At 49.1% G+C, this 18,132-nt stretch overlaps 1 protein-coding gene across 2 annotated transcripts in view; it reads left to right on the top strand.

Moving 5' to 3' along the window:
• Positions 1-18,132, top strand: part of LOC137429572 (disco-interacting protein 2 homolog C) — a gene marked incomplete at its 5' end in the record, with an annotated part of 65,733 nt that overhangs the window by 35,251 nt on the left and 12,350 nt on the right. Inside the window, 12 exon segments of one of the 2 annotated variants that reach the window (XM_078769338.1) lie at positions 5,276-5,356; positions 5,766-5,889; positions 6,155-6,276; positions 6,684-6,795; positions 6,995-7,104; positions 8,593-8,723; positions 10,961-11,129; positions 11,434-11,604; positions 12,521-12,550; positions 13,204-13,265; positions 13,990-14,047; positions 14,802-14,876. In XM_078769338.1, the coding sequence (XP_078625464.1) occupies positions 5,276-5,356; positions 5,766-5,889; positions 6,155-6,276; positions 6,684-6,795; positions 6,995-7,104; positions 8,593-8,723; positions 10,961-11,129; positions 11,434-11,604; positions 12,521-12,550; positions 13,204-13,265; positions 13,990-14,047; positions 14,802-14,876 (1,245 nt within the window). 2 annotated transcript variants of the gene reach the window in all.

Raw genomic sequence — 18,132 nt, 5'->3', positions numbered from 1 at the left:
CTCCTGGAGGTCCGAGCGCTGATGTGCGGCGGTCCAGGGACTGGTAGCTTCGGGCACGAACTTGCCCGGGACGCGGAGCGGCCGCACTCATGGCCGTAGACGAGCTCGGCGGCGGACGCCCGGAGGTCCTCCTTGGGGGCCGTGCGGAGGCCCAAAAGGACCCACGGCAGCCGGTCGGTCCAACCGTCGTCCTGAAGGCCGGCCATGAGTGCGGCCTTCATGGAGCGGTGAAACCGCTCGCACAACCCGTTGGCTTGGGGGTGGTAGGCCGTGGTGCGGTGCAGCGTGACCCCCAACGAGCGGGCGACCGCGCCCCAAAGTTCGGACGTGAACTGTGGGCCGCGGTCGGACGAGATGTCCGCCGGTGCGCCGAAGCGCGCGACCCAGGTGGCGATGAACACCTGCGCCACGTCGGCGGTGGTGGTGGAGGTGAGGGGCACGGCCTCCGGCCACCTGGTGGTCCTGTCCACCATGGTGAGCAGGTGGGTGAACCCCCGCGATGGGGGCAGGGGACCCACCAGGTCCACGTGGACGTGGTCGAAACGCCGTGCAGGCACGGTGAAAGGTGCCAGCGGGGCCTGGGTGTGGCGGTGGACCTTGGCCCGCTGGCAGGCCATGCAGGCGTTGGCCCAGTCGCGGACGTTCCGTCGAAGGCTGTGCCAGACGAAACGCGCCGACACCAGCTTCTGAGAAGCTTTCCGGCCCGGGTGAGAAAGGCCGTGGATGGAGGCGAAGATGCGGCGCTGCCAGGAAACGGGCACGATGGGGCGAGGCTGGCCCTGGGAGACGTCGCAGAGCAGGACGGTGCCCGCGAAGGGGATGTCGGCCAAGCGGAGGCCCGTGTCCGCCGCCCGGAGGGCCTGCACCGAGGTGTCGGTGGTCTGGTCGGCCGCCATGAGCGCGAAGTCCACGCCGAGGTGGACCGCGTTCGCGCTGGCCCGAGAAAGACAGTCGGCCACAGCGTTGTCTTTGCCGGCGACGTGCCGGATGTCCGTGGTGAATTCCGACATGGCGGAGAGGTGGTGCTGCTGGCGGGCCGATCACGGCTCCGTGACTTTGGCCATTGCGTAGACCAACGGCTTGTGGTCGACGAAAGCCGTGAACGGGCGGCCCTCCAGGAGGTGTCGGAAATGGCGAACGGCCAGGAATAGACCGAGCAGCTCGCGGTCGAACGTGCTGTATTTTAACTCGTTCGGCCGGAGCTGCCGGCTGAAAAAAGCGAGTGGCTGCCAAACCCCGTCCACCCATTGTTCATGGACGGCGCCCACCGCGTAGTTGGAGGCGTCCGTAGTGAGGGCGATGGGCGCGTTGAGCACCGGGTGAGCCAGCAGCGTCGCGTCGGCGAGGGCCCGTTTTGCGCTCGCGAAGGCCGCGTCCATGGCCGCGGACCAAACGATGTCATGCTTGGCCGGCTTGCCCCGGAGGGCCTCGTAAAGGGGCCGCATGAGCTGAGCAGCGCGGGGCACGAATCGGTGATAAAAATTCACCATGCCGAGGAACTCTTGTAGGGCCTTGATGGAACGGGGACGCGGGAACGTGGTGATGGCCTCGACCTTGGTCGGCAGCGGCACGGCCCCGGTCTTGGTGATGCGGTGGCCCAAAAAGTCAACGGTCGTCGTGCCGAAGTGGCATTTGGCCGGGTTGACAATTAAGCCGTGCTCGCTGAGGCGACCGAACAGTGTTCGGAGGTGGAGGAGGTGCTCGGCGCGGACGTGCTGGCGACGAGGATGTCGTCCAGATAGACGAAAAGAAATGGCAGGTCGCGCAGCACGCCGTCCATTAAGCGATGGAACGCCTGGGCCGCGTTCTTGAGGCCAAACGGCATCCTCAAAAATTCGAACAGGCCGAACGGCGTGATGACGGCCGTTTTCGGGACGTCGGCCACCCGGACAGGTACCTGGTGGTATCCCCGTATCAGTTCAATTTTGGAAAATATGACCCGTCCCGCCAAACGGGCAGAAAAGTCCTGGATGTGCGGGATCGGGTACCTGTCGGGAGTGGTAGCGTCGTTGAGGCGGCGGTAGTCGCCACACGGGCGCCATCCGCCCCCCGGCTTTGGCACGATGTGCAGTGGTGAGGCCCACGCGCTATTGGAGCGCCGCACGATGCCGAGGTGCTCCAACGCGTCGAACTCGGCCTTTGCCACGGCGAGCTTGGCCGGGTCGAGGCGGCGGGCCCTGGCGTAGACCGGCGGGCCCGTAGTGCGTATGTGGTGCTCGATCCCATGCCGCACTGCGACGGCCGAAAACGTCGGCCGTGTGAGGGCCGGGAATTCCGCGAGCAGGCGAGCGAACTCGTTCGCCGTCGGGAGGGCGCACGCCAGTTCGGTCGGCGCGGAGCTGCTCATCGTGCACGCCAGGGAGCTGAAGGTCTCGGCGTTGACAAGGCGACGACGTTTGACGTCGACCAGCAGCCCGTGCGCGCAGAGGAAGTCGGCGCCCAGCAAAGCCATGGGGACGCAGGCGGTCACAAAGGTCCACTGAAAGCGCTGGCTGCCGAAGCAGAGGGTGACGTTGCGCGGGCCGAAAGTGCGTATGGCCGAGCCATTAGCAGCGACCAAAGAGGGGCCGCAAATGGCGTCCCGCCTGTCCTGCTCGGAGGCGGGTATGACGCTCAGTTGGGCGCCGGTGTCACAAAGGAAACGCCGCCCGGACGCGTTGTCCCGAATAAAAAGCAAGTTGCCCGAGTGGCCGGCGCTCATGGCTGGGAATGAACGCCGGCCCGGCCGTTTCCCGACTTGCCGAAAGTGCACGGGGGTCGGCACGTCCGAGCCTTGTGTCCGAACCTGGCGTGGTAATAACACCACGCCTGGTCAGGTGGAGGCCCCGGCCGTCGTGTCGGAAGCGGTCGGTGCGGCGTGGCGGCTGCCAGTTTCACCGGCAGTTCGGCCTCCAACCACGCAGGGCGCTCGGGCGTCGTGGGCGTTGCCTCGGACGGCGGCAGGCTCCAGGTAGCCGCGCCGATGTGTTGGCCCGCCGAGGAGATCTTATCGGCTTCCCTGGCGAGGGCGCGGGGATCGGTGATCGACGTGCCAGCCAGGGCGAGGCGTACCGGTTGAGGCAGCTGGCGAAGGAACAACTCGCGGAACAGAAAATCCGGAGAGTGCTCACCGAGCAACGAGAGCATATAGTCCATGCGCTCGGACGGGCGCGTGTCGCCGAGCTCGGGCAGGTCGAGCAGGCGCCGTGCGCGTGCCGCCGGTGAGAGGGCGAAAGCGTCGAGGAGGAGCGTCTTCAGCGCGTCATACTTGTCGGCAGCCGGCGGGTGCTCGAGGAGGCTCAGGGCGCGGGCCGCGGTGGCGGAACCGAGCGCTGCCACGACGTGGTGGAAGCGGGTGTCGTCCGCGGTGATGCCTCGCAGGGCGAACTGGGAGTCCGCCTGGGCGAACCAAACAGCCGCGTGAGCCTCCCAGAAGGTAGGCAGTTTAAGAGTCACTGCCGTGTCCATGTCGGTAGGTCACCAGTGAAGGAGCTGCGCTCCAACGCGAGTCGAAAGAATTGACGCGACCAAAGACGGAATTCGTCCGAGTTGCTTTTTTGAATCAAAACAGCTCAGGTATTCTGACAAAAGCCCGTTTATCGGGCAGCAATATATATACACATTTATGTCGGGAAGTTTGCCCGGCAAAAGCTATAACGGGCATCCCCGGGTGTCAAGGGCGAGCCTTGGAAAGGCGAGTCTGGACCTGCCCGGGCGTGTTTGGCTCCGGCCTGGCAAGTCGAGGCTGGGCGTGCCCGGGCGCTCTGGACGAGCACTGGAAAGGCGAGAGCGGGCATGCCCGGACGCTCTGGGCGTGCCCTGGAAAGGCGATAGCGGGCATGCCCGGACGCTCTGGGCGAGCCCTGGAAAGGCGATAGCGGGCATGCCCGGACGCTCTGGGCGACCCCGGGAAAGACGAGACCGGGCGTGCCCGGGAGGTTCGGGCGTGCCCGGGAACAGTGAGTCCGGGCATGCCCGGGAGAGGCGCGTCTGGCCGTGTTCTGGCCGGTGCAAGGCGATTGTGTGCATCCAGCGGTAACCGCTACACTATTGATTTAAAATCTCATGTGGACTTGGACAAGCACAATATTTCCAGTAATAATTCAGTTCGACTGGAATAACGGCGGTTCGCACTTAAAATTAGTCGAGGTCCGGAACACACCTAATGAGACTGCTGAAGCGATTGTTCAATAGATAAATAAACTTTTGAAAAGAATGTCCTCTTTTTTCATTGTTCCTCTCAGGAGTGTCCTCTTTTTTCAGTGTTCCTCTTAGGAGTGTTCTCTTTTTTCAGTGTTCCTCTTAGGAGTGTCCTCTTTTTTTTCAGTGTTCCTCTCAGGAGTGTCCTCTTTTTTCAGTGTTCCCTCAGGAGTGTCCTCTTTTTTCAGTGTTCCTCTTAGGAGTGTCCTCTTTTTTTTCAGTGTTCCTCTCAGGAGTGTCCTCTTTTTTCAGTGTTCCTCTCAGGAGTGTCCTCTTTTTTCAGTGTTCCTCTCAGGAGCGTCCTCCTTTTCTGAAATTAAAATCTGGTAACCCTACTGATAAAGTAAACTAAGTATGTACATATATAAACATATGTTCTGTTTTCATAGTTAAATCACTAAGTCATCACTCATCATTACTCTGTCTTCCTCCCTACTCGCTCCCCCTCTTTCCACACCCCCCACCCCCTCTCCCTCTATCTTCCCCCTCTTTCTCTTCCCCCCGCCCCAACCTCTCCATGGCTCTTAATATTCTCTTCAGTGAAGCGACGGGTTGCATTTGCTAGTATTTAATCTTTGTTTGTGTCTAATGACCCACTGATAATGCTGTGGACAATCGTTGCTGATTTTAGAACTTTTTTGCAGAGATCAAGGCTTGTGGCAGAGCTGGATAACAGGGAGGGGATGGGTATGGGGTGGTGGTGGGGGTGATGTTGACATTGTGATGGAGTGAAGGGAGGTGGCATACAAGGAGGGATGGACGAAGATACGGGCAATATAAATAGACATGTACAAATCGGACAAGGGGGACTGAGTGGATGGAGTAAACGAGGAATGTGTAATCAGAATAGTAAACGAGGAATCAGACAGGAAACGTTGATAAATATGGTGAATGTGGATAAGGTGAGGCCAGACAGGAGAGCAGAGTCAGGGAGAATAGATAAGATTAGGGATACAGGTTATGATGAGGTGGTGATAACTCTTTTAAAATTTTGAATTCCTCATACCCGAGTTTGGAATTCCTTGTTTATGTTTTCTGACCATTTGTTAATCCTGTGAATGTTCGCCTCCTCTGTACACGGCCATTTCCACCACAGAACCTTTTCCTGTCGGAGGTGCTGCAGTGGCGAACACAGAGTACTCCTGAACATATGCTCTTCATTCTCCTCAACTCCAGAGTGAGTTTCACATCCCGAGCGCATGGGCTCGACTCCACATGCTCAATCGTCTCATATTGTACTCGACTGGCTCGGCGACCCTAATTTGTGCACAATATTCAGTAACCAAGACGATCGAATCAAGGGAAGTTGTAATAATTCCACACGTGGTACTTATCAATGTCACACATGAGGACAGTTTATGAATGTTGAAATGAGTTTGACATCAAAGTTAACGTGTAGAAAAAAAAAAATTCATCAACTCATACCTTACAAATTGGATCAAATCATTGAGTCATCAAGACCTTTCGACCTTTGTCTGTAGTGTCATTCATGCAGGGAAATTCATCTACCTTAATGAAGTTGTGTATTTATTCACCTGTAGACCAGGGTGTTTCGGTTATCATTGAAATCGTTTTCTCTCTGGCAGGGAGTGGTATCTTGCTCAGTGACATGTGCGCAGCTACACCGGCGAGCGGAGCGAGTAGCGAGCGCACTGCAGGAAAGAGGCCGCATCAGCCCCGGAGACCACGTCGCGCTCGTCTACCCTCCTGGTACCTGAGGGTGGTGGGAGCTCTTTGAGGAGTAAAGTGTTGTCCTTGGGAGAGTGGGGATTAGGATTATTACCTTGGTTTAGTGGTCAAAAAGGTACATTATTAGCAAACTCCATTGAATGTTTTTATTTTTCATTGAGTCAGCAAATTCTCAAGTCTTGCTGGTTATTCTCGAGAGTTTTTACGAATCTATTTCGTAGCAGTTTCCTTTTACCATGGTGCATGTGGTGCCGTTTCTCTGGATCCCACTTTACTGCGTGCGCAGGCATAGACCTCGTCGCCGCATTCTACGGCTGCCTGTACGCCGGCTGTGTCCCCGTGACGATCCGTCCACCGCACCCACAAAACATCCCGAGCACTCTTCCCACGGTTAAAATGATTGTTGAGGTGCGTCGACTCCATATTCTCCTTCCAGTACAAGGTCGATGAACCGTGGAAAAGAGGAACCTTTCCACCAGAATAGAACAAAAGGCACAAATGTGCTGACGTGTCAGGTGTCTCCCTTTCGGATGAACAAAAAAGGGAGATGTATTCTTATGATATCTATCTCCTGCTTGAATTCAGATTAGACACTCGAAACGTGACCACCTTCATGCCTTTTTTTCCTTTATGGTGGGAAATTACCTTTTTCTCCTGTTCATCGATCATTCTGTGCCACCAGCACAGATTGCTATTTTTTTGCTGGAACTCACATCCTTTCAGGGCCGCTTATGTAACATCCTTTAAGGATTATGAAGGCCGGTTGGCAAAAACTTCAATACTATGAGATATCTTATCACATGGGTAACTTGCAGGTTAGCCGTGCAGTCTTCCTGCTGACCACGCAAGGTACTCTCAAGCTGCTCCGTTCCAAAGAGGCTGGAAATGCTGTGGACATGAAGTCCTGGCCCCCAATGCTTGACACCGGTAAGGGAAGGTTATTCGGGATGTTGAAGAAATGTTCTGATGTGGTTTTGTGGAGTTTCGTGCAAGTTGTAAAGAAACCGTTGTCCAGTACCGCTTGATTGTGCAGTTTCTATTCACATCCAGCAGGTCTATAAGCCTGTGAGAATTGTGCACCAGTGAAACTGCCTTGCTCATCAGTTGCGCTTCGCTGTGGTTATAGATGACCTTCCTCGACGGAGACCTGCTCTCTTGCACGTGGCCGACTCCCCGGATAGCTTGGCGTACCTCGATTTTAGCGTTTCCACCACAGGAATGCTGGCTGGTGTGAAGGTGAGCTTTTGCCAAACGAACACAACAGTGAACTATTTTTTTTGTTATAAATATTCCATAAATTAACAGATCCAGAAGGGAACAGACACCATCAGGCTTAATTTATATACATGGATTATTTTCTTCTGATCAACTGTCCGGCCTTGATGGCAATAAACATTTTCTTTGAAAAACATTTTAAATTCACATCTACCATCTAAAACAGTCAGTTTGTGTGTTTGTGTAGATGTCTGTGCCCCTTCATAAGGGTAGGTTTTAAAGGCCAATCTTTTAACATGAATGTGTGTTCACTACAGTCTACTTTTGAGGATAAAAAAGTTGAAAAATATTTTCCATAAAAAGAGTAATTATGTCTCTTCTGTTGGAATTGTAGACGGTGGCTTGCAAAACCGAACCTTAAGGGCGGTGTACAAAAGCGTTTTTTTTTTTTAATAACAATAAATACAAGGTGCATGGAGATGAAATTCGCTGCACGTGATGTGCAACATGAGCAGAGCAAACCGAGCGTTCATTTATGTACGTAGGCTATCTAATAAATAAAGAATATATAAGCACACCTGACACTAGGCCGAGGCTTCATACTTTGTCACGCTCACGTGGCTGCACCATCAAATAAACTGTTGCAAACCGTCATTTTTGACGCACTTTTTACTAGTTTATATATTAAATTACATGAGGTATATGATTTATGTTTTAGTTGTAATTTTTGCCATTTGTATACTAAATGGGTGGAGTAGAATCTGTTGTTGTTGTTGTATAGCCCCGGACAGTTGTCTCATACAAGCCTGTGGTACAGAGACAACCGATTGATCTCCCAGGAGCGACCCAGAGATTCCCTACATCCAGGATATTTGTTTTTTTACCGCTTCTCTTCCGCTCTTTCTCCCTCTGCTCTATTAGTCCTTTGACCCCCGTCTTGACCTATGCTTTTTATTAACCCTTCCCAACACTCGTACTTGCAGGTTACTGTGTTTCCTTTCCTCGTCTCTCACCTCTTTTCTTGTCCGTCCATTCCTTTCCTTATTGTGTCCAACCGTTGCACCACTGTCAGTCCATACCTTCTGTCACCTTGCTCTTCCATGAGCCTCGATCTGCTAAAGAAAGCAAAAATGCTCAAACTCTGCATGAAATCCAGTGTTTTATCCATAATCTTTGTTGTTCTCTTTGAACTTATCATTTCATTGTTGTGATGTGCTGGATACCCAGCAATGTCAGTAAGATGGCAATCTTGGAGGAAACAGATTTTTCATCAGATTTTAAAACCTCAAAGTGAGACAACACGAGTTGGAGTAAGGAGAGCAGCCTCACCTGCCTGCCCTTATAGTTTGTGTTGGCACTTTGGTAATTTATTTACTTTTCTCACTCGTTTTGTGATCTTGATTATTCACTCCTCGGTGTGTTGCTTTTCACATTGACGCTGAAATATTATTTCAACAATAATACTCAATTCGTTCTTCTTCCTGCACACTTGTGCCTTCTATTGCGTAGATGTCTCACACGGCGACCAGCGCACTCTGCCGCGCCATGAAGCTGCAGTGCGAGCTCTACCCTTCGCGGGAGATCGCTATTTGCCTCGACCCTTACTGCGGACTCGGGTTCGTCCTGTGGTGTCTCAGCAGGTGCGGTCCTCGTTACACTGTGGCTTCACCGCAAAGTACAATCTTTTCTACAATCTTCAGTATTTAGGTGGTTTTTGGAATTAGCATGTGGAGGTGGGTGGTGGAAGTTAAGGAGTTAACAGACTCGGTTCCATAATAGTTGGAGCATCTGAGTCTGGGAGGGCGGCAGTTCCAACTTTGGCCGAGTCATACCAAAGACTTTAAAAATGGTACGTGTTGCTTCCTTGCTTGACACTCAGCATTTGAAAAGGATAGAGCACGGACAAACAACAATGGGTTGGCAAGAATTGTGTAGGCGTAATGGGCCGATTGGCATCCTGCTTTATTGGAGTACCTCGTCAGTGAACTCGTATCAAATATATAAAACTTGTTCTAACCACAACCCACTTCAACAAATGTAAATATAAAAACGTAGATATTCATTTTGTCTGCACGTAAAATGCACCCAAGTAATTGCTCGCAGTGTGTAAGCATACCCCGTGAGTATATACTGTATACTGTATATTGTTACAGATTAAGGGATGGTAGAGAACAAGGAGAGTTCTCAAATCGACTATCCGGCCAACGATCCTGAAGCTGATGAACCATGGATAATTCCACACTGTGACGGGTTGCTAAGCAACCATGCACGCCGTCTAAGACATTTAATTCAGGCAGGGTCCAGCATCTAAATCCACTTTACCTTTACGGCAAATTAGACCCTCCAGATAGAGTACCGTACTCTCAACGTTCCACTGTGATTTATCAGATGGCCGAGCGATACCGTAAGTGGAAATGTTGGTTGAAAGCTTCCCATATGGAACGGCGGGGTGAACTCCATGTTCTACACACGATATCAAATTAATGGAAACTGACAATCAGACATTGCTTTTTTGCAATTGTTGGTGCTGTATTTGTTGCCATTTCAGTTTAATGTGTGACATCTTCCATTCGCACCTGTCTTTGGAGCTTTTTTGCTCGGTAGGTTAGGGATGTCTTTGGAGCTTTTTTGCTAGGTAGGTTAGGCATACCTTCTCTAGTTTGTTGTCTTTGTTTTTGCCTACAAATTGGATTCGGTAGTTGCACTTTTTATGTATTCGGCCAATCCTACAGTTGTCATTCTGTGCACTTGGTTGAGTTCCATCAGGCGGCTACCTCCTTCTCATCTCGGCAGGTACATTCTGGGGATGCATTGATTTTTGTAAAACATTTTGTCGACGGTGATGAGTTTCCTTGTTTTGATATCCGGTTTATTGATTTCTGATTGTGACAAGTTTATTATTCCCCAGCTGTACTGGATTACTGGGATTGTGATTTGGTTTATGGCTTTGATTTTGTTCCTTGGAGAAAGGTATGTTTTCAGGATCAGCCTCATTCTACACAGGTTGTGTGTGTGTGTGTGTGTGTGTGTGTGTGTGTGTGTGTGTGTGTGTGTGTGTGTGTGTGTGTGTGTGTGTGTGCGTGCGTGCGTGCGTACGTGCGTGCGTGCATGCGTGCGTGCGAGAGAGATATCAACTCACCCATGAGCTAAATAAACTAAAGAATACAAACACACCTGTTTGGTTGGTTTATAATGGCAAACAAACTTTCCGGTAATTTAAGACGTTTTTTTTTTTGTTTGTTTTTTTATGTTGAAGGGTGCAGTCACGGACTGTATATAGTCCTCATCGAGGCCAGGCCTTAAATAAAATAACTTCATTGATAAATGTGGGGAAAGAGAAATAAAAGAGAGAGCATGTAAAGGTGAGCAGTGAAAATGAGTAAGAAAAGTGTTTGATGAAAAGTGTATAATGTTTGTTTGTAAGAAAGAGAGGTTGAAGCTCGGCCCGGTAATTGTAGTTTGAGTGAGACAGAAGGTAAGACCAGCAATCCTGACACGGAGAGTGTAAGATGGTTCGAGGCAACACTTTAACACTCCTAAGTCAAAACGGTAGTAGCTAGGCAGTTGCTGTATACAATTCCTTCTACCTAAAATGCTGAGTTGGGTCTCGTTATACCCAGGTCACCCTTACCTGGATCGTCCCTGGCCATTTATTGGGTTTGTTCGTTGTTTTGAACCCATGAAGATGCTCATTAATGAGTAATTGATTGTCAGTTAATATTTTTCAGGAAAAATGAACTTTTTATTTGATATTTTGTTTCCTTCCAGGTCACTCTTCCCAAAGATGGTGAAATGTCGTGATTCTTGAGAGGATTTGATCTGAATGTCCCCGGTCGATGGTAAAACAGACTTATTGTTTCCTTTTCATGACCCTCAGCGTATACTCCGGTCACCAATCAATCCTGATCCCTCCAGCGGATCTGGAAACCAACGTCGGGTTGTGGCTCACGGCGGTGAGCCAGCACCGGGTCCGAGACACCTTCTGTTCATACTCGGTCATGGAACTGTGCACCAAGGGTCTTGGCTCGCAAACGGAGGCACTGAAGGTGCGATGGCCTTTACGAGGCGTCTTGGGCCTAAAATGTGGTCACTCTTCCAACAATGTGGAATAGGAATCGAACTTGCACAAAATACACCATTTACCTGATTACTCCGATGATGGCGTTGCATGTGCATGACCTTGTTAAGAGACCAAAATTTTTATAGCGTTACTAATGCTTCACTTTATGGTACCTGCACATATTTACATCCATGGCCAACTCTTATGAGCAGCGATTGTGACGGGAATTAAACGATCAAATAAGGCGCTCTTCTCATGTTTTCACCCTTCGTTCCCAAACCTCACCATAGGGTCGTGGTGTCGACCTGGGACGTGTGCGGACCTGTGTCGTGGTCGCCGAAGAACGGCCACGCATTGCTCTCACCCAGTCGTTCGCCAAGCTCTTTAAAGACCTGGGTCTCCACCCTCGAGCCATAAGCACGGCATTTGGCTGCCGCATCAACCTCGCCATCTGCCTGCTGGTACCGCCCGTAGCTCTCACTCCCTGTATTCTCTCCTCATCATCGTGCCTCGTGTTTCCTGGTGTTTGGCGATGGATCAGGAGCTGTGACAATACTGTTATCTTTCCTGATAGAGCCGTGTCTTATCTGTCCAATAACTTTTATTACCTCCTTAATAATCATCATTAGAAGGATTGCACAGACGGAGCGCTCACCGCGTACCTCATTAAAAAAATTTCCACGTTGATGCACATTGAGCGAAATGTATGAGATGAAACGACTGTACATCACAAGCAACTTACCACTACCGAAGTCTAGGTGTCTAGTCAAGGTGCGATTCCTGACCCGACTTCAAACTGTCACCCCAGTGCTGCACGTGCACCATGTTGCATGAACGAGTACTTTGTCCTTCGGATGAGACGTTGACCTGTCTGTGCCAAATTCGCGCATCCGCTTGTGGAATCTAAATACTCCTAAAGTTCCTTGAAGAGGTGCATATGGGCAACGCAGCCGTACCTCTGTAAATGATTCAGCCAACATGGACAGATTCATAATAGATAGACAGATGGAATGAGTGTTTTCACCTTGTAACATAAGGTATTGTAAAACATTTGATGCATGTGATCCACAATGTTGATTTTGATGATTAATCAGTAAAAATAAGTTTTCTTCATTAAGTTAATGATTTGTACTTTAACTGATTTCTTTATCTTCTCCCCTGCTTGCATCTTCCATTTCCTTTTGCTGCTCTTCCAATATTTTGCTTACCTTGTCTGCCTAAATTAATTTTGTATCTCCTCCTACCCCGATTTGCATCTCTTCCTCTATGTCACATCTCTGCTTTTCTCCGACCCGTCCCTTCACGCTCCTCATTTTCCCTCCTCCGATTCCTTGCCATTACGCTTGGCCCGCTACGCTCTCGCTGCCTGCTTTCTAGCCTCACAGGCTGGGGAAACTGGCAGAACAGGTAGGTCTCTCGATCCACGCCTCTCGCCGCCTCACCCTCACCTTCTGCACCTTTTCTTATTTGTCCATCTTGACCATTATTCCACATCTGTGGGCTGCAGACCAGACACCACGTCATCCGTTTTTTTAGTTCCTGGCACGTTGTGTTGCTTGGTCCGATGTTGCTGATCGGTGGCGTATGGCACTAATCGTCTAATCCTTCATCCTCTTACAAACCATTCTGTTTTGTGAAAACCTGTGTTGGGTTTCCTGCTGATTCCCATGAAGCAGAAGCCTGTCGCTTTGCCTGACGCCGTAAACGCACTCTCATCGAGGCGTAGTGTCGCTGCCAAGATGCGGCCATTGGCCGGGCCCACATTGCGATTCGCACCGATTCGGTCATTCCGTCAAAGCTGCTCATTTATTAACCACAAAGCGCATTGGTTCGGTGATCGCTTCATGGCCCAACTCGGCTATTTGTGTGCTCGTGTGGGGGAACGAGCCGTCGCCATCTTGGGTAACGCTTCGTTTACATGGCGACCTAGTGTACGCCCGGCACACATTGGGTTTGTGAGGTTTCCTGCTTTGTCTTTGTTTGTCTCACACCAATCATAGGACTCACACACGGAGTGGGTCAAAGATTAATTTTAATAACCTGTGACATGTTTCCCACAGGGCACGGCTGGCCCAGACCCCACAACGGTGTACGTCGACATGCGAGCGTTGCGCCATGACAGGTTTCGCTGTTTGTTTTACATGATCTGTTTGTTTTGCATGATCTGTTTGTTTTACATGATCTGTTTGTTTTGCATGATCATGATCTGTTGTTTGTTTCCAATCCTCTGTTTCAACTGGATGTTCATCCGGTCTCCTCATCTGGTTCTTTTGATCACGTGGCCATGCCAATATGCCAGCCTCCAATAACAGCAGCTTTGTAGTCATTTCAAATAAGATATGGTCTTATGGCGCCACATAATCTTCAGCTCAATGTTAACGTGAGGACGTGTATGAGTATTGGAACCAACAACTTTCAATGTTGCTTTGGGGAAAGTGCATATTTAATAGACATGGGAAGTGTACTTCAGGGAAGTGCATGTCCCAGTGGGCCCACAGCGACCAACAGTCAGGGCTGGTTCGGGGAATAGTCTTCAATTACAATAACAATTCAATAACAACAATTCCAATTGGACTTCATGGCATTCCAGTTGTTAGCACTAAAAACTCAACTTTCACAGTGTTGTCGTTGTTTTATGTCCCCCCGTTCGATCAAATGCCCTTCCATTCCACCTCTTGTCCTTGATTGGTATTATTTCCGCTGGTAATGTAATATTTACATTCTTCATGCAATTATCATAACATAATGGTCTGATCTGTGTCATTTACCACTTCTCTTCCAAATTAGTCATTTAATTATTTTTTACACAAAAATCACCATTGTTGTAACAATACACTCTTTTTCAGGGTACGCTTGGTGGAACGCGGATCACCTCACAGCCTTCCACTCATGGAGTCTGGAAAAGTGCGTGACTTCTGATGTACTGTTCTTCTTCTTCTACTACCTCTTCTCCGGCCCTTTTCTTCCTCGAAATATTCTTCCTCTTCAGATCATATACCAAGTTTTGCAAACTAAACAACGACGTGCGCTGCTATAATTCAAGGGGTGAAGGTGACGGCCTGAGTCACAGGCTTTACCAAAGACTGAAAGTACTGCTGCAAACAACACTGACATGCCCATTACACACAAACTTCCATAACTATTGTGTGGAGGGATTTCACTCTTCACGAAGATCAAACAAAACCTTGACTTGAGAACGAGAGGACAAACTAACCATTCACACTACACCCCGGACATTCGTTATGACCACAAACACCGCCTGTACTTGCACCAAGTAGAATTTGGTACGACAGGCAGGACTTGTGCTGCCAAAGCAAAATGGAGTGATCATGACAGTGATCTGGCATATGACATGATGAACTGATCCTTCCTCATCTAAATGGTCCTTGTGTAGAAAACCATCCAGGATCCCCAACTCCTCCATCCCAATCCTAAATGTTATGCTTCCCTGCATCTCTCTGCTTGGATCTTTTGCAATCATAATGAAAGGAAACAATAGGCCTAATGAAATGCTAACCTTCAGGTGCCATATTCGAGGGCTCGGTTATCCTTTATTCCTGCATCACATGATCATCATTGCCATCGTTACCATGTACATTCTGGTACCTGGATTTATGAGCATGCACGTCATGACCGTGCTGCCATGTGCTTTGTGCAGATCCTTCCTGGTATCCGAATCATCATTGTGAATCCCGAGAACAAGGGACCTCTTGGAGATTCTCACCTTGGCGAGGTATGACTTCCATACCTAGGCTCTAGGTCTTGACCTCGGACTGCTGTTTGAGGGTCTCTGTGCTTGTCTGTGTTTGCCTTCAAAGTTTGAAAGCTATTTGACATCTCTCAATGTCTGTGGAACAGCCTTTCAGACTGTCTATAGTTGCCCTCAATAACATTCTACGATAGATTTATAACGTTTAAAATGATAAATTCGTTATATTTGGCGATTTGATAACCTCTCACAAGAAAACAATTTTTAAACGTTGTTTTTGTAATAATTTGAGTCTCGTGCAAGAGCTGGAACACAGAACGGATCAGAATAACAGAAGTAGATGTCTGTGATCATAAAGGACACCGGCCTCCCGTGACTTATCCTTGGCCATCTCCTGTGACTTACCCTTGGCCATCTCCCGTGGCTTACTCTTGGCCATCTCCCGCGACTACTTATCCTTGGCCATCTCCCACGACTTGTCCTTGGCCATCTCCCGTGACTTATCCTTGGCCATCTCCCGTGACTTATCCTTGGCCATCTCCCGTGGCTTACTCTTGGCCATATCCCGTGGCTTATCCTTGGCCATCTCCCGTGGCTTACTCTTGGCCATCTCCCGTGGCTTACTCTTGGCCATCTCCCGTGACTTGTCCTTGGCCATCTCCCGTGACTTATCCTTGGCCATCTCCCGTGACTTATCCTTGGCCATCTCCCGTGGCTTACTCTTGGCCATATCCCGTGGCTTATCCTTGGCCATCTCCCGTGGCTTACTCTTGGCCATCTCCCGTGGCTTATCCTTGGCCATCTCCCGTGGCTTACTCTTGGCCATCTCCCGTGACATCCTTGGCCATCTCCCGTGACTTATCCTTGGCCAACTCCCGTGACTTATCCTTGGCCATATCCCATGACTTATCCTTGGCCATCTCCCGTGACTTATCCTTGGCCATCTCCCGTGACTTACTCTTGGCCATCTCCCGTGACTTACCCTTAGCCTGTGATCCAATGATGGCGATATATCTTTCAGACCACCACATGACTTCAACATTTAGGGATAGAGTGTAAATATAGAAAATGTGTCCCCATCGACAATCTATCTATAAAACTCAACATCATGAAAATTGAATAAAAATTATTGAAACTTAAAAAAACGTGTTTTTTGTTAATTCGGTCACAATCCGACAAAAGTTGGTCAAGGACAGAAATCAAATATCAGGGTCACAACTTTATTGCAGGTACGCTATTGTGATGGAAGAACATCTTGGAAGGACAAAGCGGTCTTTGGGATTCAGCGGTCTTTGAGATCCGCGATGACAAAAAATCCTTTATTTTCAGACGGCCATTGAGCTTGACCTTTAACCAGGAGGGTATGATGTAAATTAAGCATAAATGCACCTTGCTCGAGGCTATTTAGAGAGGGCAATTTTGTTTTGCTCAGACATTGGTCGAGCTTTGGTGAAAAATGTTAAAAAGTGTATAATTGGGTCCTGACCTTAAAATTAGGTCAAAGCCAATAAATTACCAAGAGGTGACATAGTTCAGACGAGCCAAGGAAAGGCTTTGCATGATTGAGGAGGCCAAGTCCACGACTGGCTTCTGAGGACAACTTGGATATGTTATTAAACCATGATAGATCATGACTGATTGTGAGGGCAAAATATGTTTGAGTGACTGAACTTCTTCATGGGGATTGTTAAGGAAGTAGATCGGAGGGTTTGCCAGATGGTCCTTTCAGGGAGTGTGTGTGTGTGTGTGTGTGTGTGTGTGTGTGTGTGTGTGTGTGTGTGTGTGTGTGTGTGTGTGTGTGTGTGTGTGTGTGTGTGTGTGTGTGTGTGTGTGTGTTGTTTTTTTTTGTGTGTTTTTTTTTGTCTGTGTGTGTTTTAATATTTGACAGTTGTTGTTTTTTAACAAAATTAATTCTACGTTATATCTGAGCCCCAGAAGTAAACTGGCCTCTTCCCTCTTTCACATCCGTGGCCAAGTTTAATTCATTTCATGAAAGCAATATTATGTTTGTGGGAGGGTGATGGGAAGAGGGTTGGTTTGGTTGCGGGTAGAGGATGGGTCACAGTTATTAGAATTGAAATATAGACCCCGATTTATATTCGCATCGAGATTATACAGTGCCTTCAAAAAGTATTCACACCCCTTGACCTTTTTCACATTTTGTTGTGTTACAGCCTGAATTTAAAGTGGATTAAACTGAAAAAAAAATTTTCGCCGATCTACACATAATATCCCATTTTGTTAAAGTGGGGGAAAAAAAATAGATTTTTCTTTTTTACAAAATAATTTAAAATGAAAAGTTTAAATGTCTCAAGTCAATAGGTATTCAACCACTTGCTATGGCACTCCAAATTGAGCTCAGGAATACCCAATTTCCTTTGATCATCCTTGAGAATGTCCCTTCAACTTGATTGGAGTCCTGTGGTCAATTCAATTTATGGACATGATTCAGAAAGAAATACCTTTATATATAAGTTCCCACAGTTGTCCAGGTCTGCAGAGAGTGAAGAGGCTGCCTCTCTCACCAGCCATGGCTCTTCAGCAAAGGACTTCTGCAACTCACTGGGACTGACACAATCTGTCAATTTCCCGACCCGGATCTCAGTCAACGGAGCATCTTCTCTTCTGGACTTGGTTATGACTAACTTCCCTGAAAATGTCTGCTGCTCGTCTTCTGCTCCAATCGGCTCATCTGATCATGTGCTTGTTAAAGTGGACATCTCTCTGACCATTCTCAGAGAGCCTCCTCAGCGTCGACGAGTCTGGCATTTCACTCAGGCCAACTGGCACGGTCTTCAAGCAGCCATAAATCATCTGGACTGGTCTCCCATCTCGACCGCCTCTGAGAGCAACTCATCCTGGGAATTCTTCCAAAGTAAATTGCTCTCTCTCATGCACAGATTGATCCCATCTCGTCTTCAGTTGTCATACCCTTCCTCCCGTCCATGGTACACGGAATCATGTGGTGAGGCTATTGCTCAGAAATAACTTGCCTTCGTCTCCTGGAAAGCAAATCCAACGGAAGGAAATCAAATTTCCTTTCACAAAGCCCGAAACAAGTGTGTGTCCACCCTCAGGAGAGCCAGGAAACGATATCTCTCCGTTCTCAAGACCGAACTCTCTTATCTGTCTCCCTCTTCCAAATCCTGGTGGTGTCTGGTCAAATCTGTTTCTGGTGTTTGGTCCCCCTCCATCCCCTCCCTCACCTCAAACGGCTACACAGCTGACTCCGCACGTGAAAAAGCTGAATGCCTCAACTCTGTGTTTGCCTCTAAATCTT

The sequence above is a fragment of the Myxine glutinosa genome, unplaced genomic scaffold (assembly GCF_964187855.1).
Source record: "Myxine glutinosa unplaced genomic scaffold, kmMyxGlut1.1 SCAFFOLD_2118, whole genome shotgun sequence".
NCBI classification, from domain to species: Eukaryota; Metazoa; Chordata; class Myxini; order Myxiniformes; family Myxinidae; genus Myxine; species Myxine glutinosa.
Note: the sequence above shows the minus strand (reverse complement) of the source record. Positions and strands in the feature narration are given on the sequence as shown.